The sequence below is a fragment of the Bison bison genome, unplaced genomic scaffold (assembly GCF_000754665.1).
Source record: "Bison bison bison isolate TAMUID 2011002044 unplaced genomic scaffold, Bison_UMD1.0 scf7180017864066, whole genome shotgun sequence".
Taxonomy (NCBI): Eukaryota; Metazoa; Chordata; class Mammalia; order Artiodactyla; family Bovidae; genus Bison; species Bison bison.
The window spans coordinates 5,686,576-5,694,345 of NW_011494638.1; the positions used below are offsets into that span (position 1 = coordinate 5,686,576).

At 47.7% G+C, this 7,770-nt stretch overlaps 1 protein-coding gene across 3 annotated transcripts in view; it reads left to right on the forward strand.

Annotated features, from left to right (window-relative positions):
• MYZAP (myocardial zonula adherens protein) overlaps positions 1-7,770 on the forward strand; it is a 124,914-nt gene that overhangs the window by 12,532 nt on the left and 104,612 nt on the right. For 2 of the 3 annotated variants that reach the window (XM_010836807.1, XM_010836809.1), the window contains exon 1: positions 7-121. The exons of the other annotated variant lie outside the window; for it this stretch is intronic. In XM_010836807.1, coding sequence (XP_010835109.1) covers positions 56-121 — 66 coding nt within the window. In that variant the 5' untranslated portion in view covers positions 7-55. Of the gene's footprint in view, positions 1-6; positions 122-7,770 lie in introns of those variants that run through there. 3 annotated transcript variants of the gene reach the window in all.

Here is a 7,770-nt window from a genome sequence, read left to right on the forward strand (position 1 = left end):
ATTACACCCGGGAACAGCGCCGCGCCGAACCCGCCACCAACGCCGCTGCTGCGGGATGCTGCGCTCCACGTCCACTGTCACCCTGCTCTCGGGCAGCGGCTCCGGGGCGCCCAGCAGGAGGGTGAGTAGCTAGGATTGGGAGCTGCTGCTGTCCCACTTCCCAGTCCAGCCAGCCCCGCTTGGGGGTCTAGAGATAGAGACGCGCGAAACCGGTCCCTCGGCCCGGACACTCCACCTGGACTCAATTTTAGGTTCTGTCCCAGCTCCGCGAGCAAGCCCCTTCTTTTCTATGCCCCAGAAACACCCCATGGGCTCGAAAGGGGACTTAGGGGACTTTCTGGAATTCCCAGAGATTTCCTCTCCTTTCCTGCCTCCTCTAGCAAGCCAAGTGTATTGATGGCACCGTTTTTAAAAAAAGCACGGGGAACTTTCTGCATTATCCCTATCTGGAGACTCAAAGGTGATGAATGTCTAACCAAACTTTCCTCCTTTCAGAGATAAAAAAAAAAAAGGGCCACTTGTCACCACTGGTGATAGAATAACACTGATTTGGAGTGGTCTTAACTAAGGTAGGCTTTATTTTACAAAGTAGAGATTAGGAGCTGGCCACCTTGTAGCCGGGTTGTGGGACCTGGGTTTATACAAGGTGCTTTCTTCTTTCTGATTTAAATACTAGCACAGCGGGCACCATCTCCACCTAGGTTGCCCTTTGGAAGTGCTATTTCTTTGCCATCTTTGTTGCATCTTTTCTCATCGCTCCAGGTGCTCTGTGAAAGAATTGCTAGCCACATCTTTCCCATTTTGTATCTCTTCCAGGAGTGGTACCTCAGAGCACACTGCCAGGGCCTTGGTTTGTGCCTTTTTCGTTGTTGTTGTTCAGTCGCTCAGTCATATCCGACTCTTTTCGACCCCATGGACTACAGCACGCGAGGCTTCCCTGTCCTTCATTATCTCCCAGAGCTTGCCCTAACTCATGTCCGTTGAGTTGGTGATGCCATCCAACCATCTCATCCTCTGTTGTTCCCTTCTCCTGCTTTTTATCTTTCCCCGCATCAAGGACTTTTCCAGTGAGTCAGCTCTTTGCATCAGGTGGCCAAAGCATTGGAGCTTCAGCTTCAGCATCAGTCCTTCCAATGAACGCTCAGGGCTGATTTCCTTTAGGATGGATTGGTTTGATCTCCTTGTGCCTTGTAGGTTCATCTGTTCACTATGATATTCAGTACTCAACATCTCAGTGCATCATTTCTGTGCTTGAAACTTCTCTAATCTATTTCCCTGTGTCTGTCTGTCTGCTTAGTTGTGTCTGACTCTTTGCACCTCCATGGACTGTAGCCCACCAGGTTCCTTTGCCCATGGAATTTTCCAGGCAAGAATACTGGAATAGGTTGCCATTTCCTCCTCCAGGGGATATTCCTGACCCAGGGATTGAACCCGCATCTCTTGTGTCTCCTGCACTGGCAGGCAGATTCTTTACCATAAGCGCCATCTAGCTCAAACAGTAAAGAATCCACCCTGCAATGCAGGAGACCGCTTGTATGCAGGAGACCACTTCCATGCAGGAGACCACTGCCATGCAGGAGACCCCTTTCATGCAGGAGACGTGGGTTCGATTCTTGGGTTGGGAAGATCCCCTGGAAAAGGAGATGGCTCCTCACTCCAGTATTCTTGCCCGGGAAATCCCCTGGACAGAGGAGCCTGGCGGGTTATAGTCCATGGTGTCGCAAGGGCTGGACACGACTAAGCGACTAACCACCACCAACTTATTTTCCATATGTTTAGCTAAACAAGTGGCTAAGTCCAAGCCAGGGGCCCCTTTGATACTCCTGTCTGTTTTTTAGTCTTGTAGATGTACTCACTTTATTTTACATACCTCCCCCAAATGACTAGCAGTCGTCTTCAGTGCTGTTTTTCTTTAGCTCCAGAAGGACTCTGTGTTACTCCTGGGTCTGGGCCAAGTGATAGGTTCTGATGTGTGTGAACACAAGATGTTTAGGGTTGACGGAAGCCAATCGTTGGGTTCATAAAGCAAGATTCCTGTTAGGTCCAAGTGGATTTCCAACCACAGTCCTAGCCTTACACCAGAATGGGTATTTGTCTTTTTTTCTGTGGAAATCCTTCTCAGTTGGAACATAATTATGATTGAGAAAGAATGAAGTTACTGCAAAGCCAACCCTGAGCTTGGACAGGATCCTGTGTGGGACCAGATTGTGTGAAATTGTCTAGGTCCCCTTCCAGAGTGGATACTCGTTGAGTGGCTAGAGTGATGTGGGTGGATGCAAATGTGATTAGTATAGTAGATAACCTTTCTGAAGATTTTTTTCTCAAATATTTACTTTCAAGTATTTCTTTAGCTATACGTACTGTGGTGTCTGATGGAATGAACACACTGTTGAGAAGGCTTTGCCCTTTGAGTAAGACATCTGAAATACTTTGGTCTGAAGTGGTCAGTGCCCTGAATCAGACCATGTAAGGCTACTACTTTGAGCACATGGGTATTTGCTCTGCAAAGACGATAACTAAAGATTTCCTTGTGATTTCCAACTCTGTTCAGAATTTGCAAATGGCATTGGTACTGTGTGTGTTTGTAGAAACTGTGATCTTTGATTGATTAATTGATTTTTAAGCAATGCTTATAGACCTTCTGTGTGATGAAGGGTTAGATATTGGGGTCCACTCTACCTGGGTATAGACATTTGTCCCAGACTGCCATCATACAGAGTGATGGTTGTAATAGTAGGGTAGAGTGTTGACAGGTTGCATGGAAGCTAAAAGGAAAGGTTCTTCTTGAGGCTTCTAGGAAGGCCTCCCTCTGCGGCAGACATTTGTGTTTAGTCTTGCAGGATGGAGCGAGACTTTGTAAGGCGAGTGACATCATTGACATACTGAAAAAAGGAAGTATCATTTCTTCTAAATGGAACTGTTGGCATATACTGTTTAACAGTGATGTATTAGACCTGCTTTAGGGCAAAACACTTATTTTTTTTGGATAAACAAGGGTAGGATGTCTTAAAAATAAAGTTGCAGACCAAACAAGTGGAAAGTGTTCCCTAAGTTGAAAGTTTTTCAGTAAACTCCATATTGTTCTGTCTTTCCTCTGTGATATGCCACGAGCGATGGCCTTGTGCAGTAAAACGCTAGCCATTAAAATAACATTTCTGTTTCATCCCAAGAGCTTACCAAATTAGGGACTGCTGGGGAACCGGGATGTATCCGGCCAGGCCTTCAGGCCAACCAGAAATGGTGGTGACAGCTGACACTGAGCAGGGAGTTCTCGGAGTCAGCTGCCCAGGGTGGTGCGGCCAGACCAGACTGTCACTAGTTATCCTTCGTTTAATAGCTGCCACCTACAATTTGTACCTCCTTCTTATCTGAAATCTCTCAAGGGGGGAAAAAAAAACACCAAACAGATGGGAGAGTAATGTCTGTCAGCTGATAAACCTCTGAGAGGCATTTATGGATGCCAACCAACAGGGGTTGTAAAGTTAAAAAAAAAATCTGCCTTCATACCTGTTGTGCACTAAAAATAGTTTTATCTATGGCAACAGCAGGAAGATAAATTGGCTGGAGAATAACCATAGATAGATTGAGATGACCTTGGAGAATAGGAGAAAATGTTTTAAAAAATATTGACATTGCTTTGTGATTTTGAAAGGAATTTTGTAAATGCAGTTAATCACACTGAATGAAGCTTTGCAGTGGAAGGGCAGTTGTGTGGCCAGGGTATGTGCTTTGGGGGGGAAGGCATTTTTGCTTGGCACAGCCAAATATTACTGGTTTAGTAGTTTGGTGAGGGTGGTGTGAGATGATAGACTTGTCAAGGGTTCCCCCAGCATCACACTGTGTTGTAATAGGAGACTATTGACTGGTGTTATTGGTGTCATGGCCCCTCCATGGCACATTAAAAAATGAAACCAAATCCAGGAAGGCCAGAGGGCAAGGACTGTCTCCTGGCCTGCTTTTGCCAGTAATTTTTGTATTTGGCAGAGTCTTCCTCTGTTAAAAACTGGAATGGGCTGGCCAGTCATCACTTCCTCACTCAGGCAGTACTCTCCTGGGTCCCATTTCTGTCTGATTGACTCAAAGAATTCTCCTTAGCTGGCCAGGGAATGGATCAGACAGGTGTTTACCTCACTTCCTTTTCCTTTCACAGAAACATCTGTGAGCATAACTTCCATATTGTCCTACTGGGCTCTGAGGAAGGGACGCAGAGCATTGTGGGAACTCAGCATCTGGTGGAAGGAAGCTGGCTGCAGCCCTCCCCAGGGAGGGGGTTGGCAGGAGGCCTGCAGTACCCAGAAGACTGGCTGGCTGCTCTCCTGGGCCCTCCTGAGCCCAGTTGAGGAGTTTTAGAACCTGGTTTCCCCAGGATTCAGCCAAAGACCCTCTGCCACTCAGAACTAATAGTTATATGCTCAGAAAAAAAAAGTGTCCTGACTTCTCTGCTTTGGTTCACTCATCTCGCTGTGTCAGGTGTAGGATGAAGAGACCTGAGTTCTGAGGAGTCTTAAGGAAATCTGAGATCCAGAGGCTGGTGTTACCACTGAGCTTCTGGTCACTTATGAAACCTTTTCACATCAGCCTCAAAAATTGTAGAGCTGAACACAGGGAGTTGTGGGTCCTGGGCCAATTAACTAGAGACCAAGTTGAAATGTTTTGATTTAAAGGACTTTCAGCAATTATGTGCCTTACTTGTTGTTCCTGCAGTCGTGTCTCTCAGCCAAAAACGGTCCCCATCTCACCCGGCACACAGGATAGTAACACAGAGGTGTTTGCCTCTTTTCCCTCCTTAGATAAGTGATATTTCCTGAATATCAGTCACACTGTTGACTGTTTTTTGTATTTTAAGGCCAGTGTGTCTCTCTAAAATGCAGAATCCAGCTACCTAACTCTTCTGCTCTAAGAGCTCCTTCGGTATTGCCAGGAACAAGTACAAACCCCTAATTTAGCACCCAGGGCCTTCTGATCTGGCCTTTGCCCTCCCCACCCCCTCCTCACAAATACTCTTTGCAGGTGTACCAAATTACTTTCTGTTCCCCAAGATTTTGATGCTGTTCCTCACCTCTGCCATTTTTCATGCCTCTTTTCTGATGAAGGGTCAGCTCCTCTGGGAAGCCTGCCTGAACCCCCTCTTCTGTATTCCCCTAGAGGCTCGTGACTCTCATCATTGCTCCTACCTATGATTAACTACTAGAGGAGAAGGTTTAAGGACCCTCCCTTCCCAGGCCTGGTGTAATAGGTGCTTCGAAAGAAGAGTGTCCCCAGGGTCCTCAAACAGCCATACTTGACACTGAGTTGGCAAATGGGAAAACAGGAAGAGACGCTTGGAATGAAGCCAGCCCATGACCTCTGGTCCACCTGGGCAGGAAGCAGGTGCCCTGTGGATGGGAGTGTCTGCCTGGGTGAGGAGCTTCACAGCTCTGGGAAGGCCTCCAAGTAGTCCAGGTGCCTGATCCTGTTGTACTGTCGGAGTTTCATTCCTTTGGTTAGGTCAGTGGTTCCACTCTGGTTACGCATGGAATACCAAGAAGCTTAAAATCCTCCACCTAGGCCCCACCCCAGGCCATCTAGATGAGAACCTTGAAAAGTAGAGAATGACATCAGCATTGCTTAGGAAGCTTCCCCGGGTGATTCTAATATGTGGCCAAGGATCAGAACTCCTCCTTCCAGGGTTGCTCTCTCAGACAGCTTTCTTGGACATGCAGGCAATCCTGGGTCCATGTTCTGGAAGGTCCCTTTGGCTTTTTGGAAAGGCATGATGGAGGTGGGGGCAGGATGGGAGAGTCCTAACATGCTAGGACTCTGGTGTCTTTGTGTGCATTCATTTACCTGCGATTTCTCTCTGGGTCTTGGCATTTGGGGCACATGGTAAGCCTGGTACAGAAGAGCCAGCTAGAGCAAGAGGGAGAAGTCACTGTCCTCCTACTTAGGAATTTTGTCTGGAATCAGCTGTGACAGGAAAGTGGGTGCCAGGACACTTTACACCACCTGGAAGAAAGTATGGAGATCAGGGTGGGCAAGTGATGACCCCATAGTCAGACCCAGCCCTTGGCCTCTTTTGTATACTCTGAGCCAAGAATGGTTTTACAGGGCCTGCAGACCCTCAGTATTTGCTATCTGGCCCTTTACAGAAAAAGTGTACCTCGCCCTGATGTAGATGGTCAGGCCTGCAAGCTCAGGGTCAAAGCAAAGCTTAAGAGTCCTCCTCCAGACGGGGCGGGCCCAGTTCCACCTGCATGTCCCAGAGATTTTAATGCTTGTGCTGAGCAGAGACTGCCCTCCCAGCCACAGCCATAGTGGCCACACCATCTGTTGTTAGGTGGAGCTGAGCAGGGAGCCACGGTCACAGAGTGGACTGCGCCCGAGGGAAATGTAAATGCACTTGGCTCATTTCTGTAGGGAAATCCATGTTTGTAAACTGATGAGCAAACCCAGCACCTCCCTGTGTCATCTTCTCCACCCCTTTTTATTTGAGATGGGCAGCTCTCCCTCAGGTGAGCCTGGATACTGAAGCTGAGAGCGTGAGGGTACGTGGATGGCAGAGTCCCTGCTAGACAGGGACCAGTCCTCTGCCTCCACAGAGTGGGTCAGAAATAAGTCCCCAGAGGCCTGCTTACCTCCCAGGCGCCCTGATTGCAGACAAGGGCTCGGTTGTGGATCTTCTTGTGGAGGAGGCTTGAATGCTCGCTGCCCTTCTCCTGCTGTCCTCCTGTGGGGATTGGCTTGAAGAAAGTGGAAGGCTCTCTGGGGAGTGTCAGGCACATTCTCCTTACTGTGTTTTAGTTCAACCTAGAAAGAAGCCCATACTGACATTTACTGAGCAAGGGCCTATGACATGTTGATCCTGTGCTGAGTGCTGTAAGGGCTACACAAGCAGTTAGGTACAAAGCCTGCTTGGGAACCCTATTTTTTCCCTTCCGGTCCATGCTGTAGGGTGTGGAACATAATAGGAAGTACTCAATAATTGCTGTTGAATCACTGAACTCAGATTTGAGCAATAGTCCTTTCCTCTAGAAATTTAAATGGCTCCCCGATGGCTTCCCTTAGAGGCCTTGCTTCGCTGTCAGGCATCTGTAGGCTGTTAAGAGTTTGGCCCCTACTTGTGTGGCCATTTTCTTCTCCCGATATTGCTCAGGCTGCGGGCCCATTTACCATTCTCAGAACATGCCCTGTTTGTGTCTTTGGCCCGTCTGGAATGAATGCCTCGTGGCTCAGAGGGTAAAGCGTCTGCCTGCAATGCAAGAGACCTGGGTTCGATCCCTGGGTCGGGAAGATTCCCTGGAGAAGGAAATGGCAACCCACTCCAGTATTGTTGCCTGGAGAATCCCTTGGACGGAGGAGCCTGATGGGCTACAGTCCATGGGATCGCAAATAGTCGGACACGATTGAGTGACTTCACTTCTTCACTTCATTCTGATGATGGATTCTCCCAACATCATTGACCTGGGAAGTCCTTTCTGTCCTTCTATACGCAGTTCACATGTCATCTCTAGAACCTTTCTTATATACTCCACCTCCAGTTAGATGACTGTTCTCCTCCTTAAATTCCCAGGGTAAAAAATGATTTACTGAAAGCTACATATGTGCCAGAAACTATTCTAAGCCCTTTTCACGTATTAGTTTATTAAAGCCTAGCCACAGGGACCGGTCCAGTGGTTAAGACTCCATGCTTCTACTGCAGAGGGCATGAGTTAGATCTTTGGTTGGGGAACTAAGATCCTTCATGCTACTCAGTGTGGCAAAAAAAAAAAAAAAAAAAAAAAAAAAAAACCT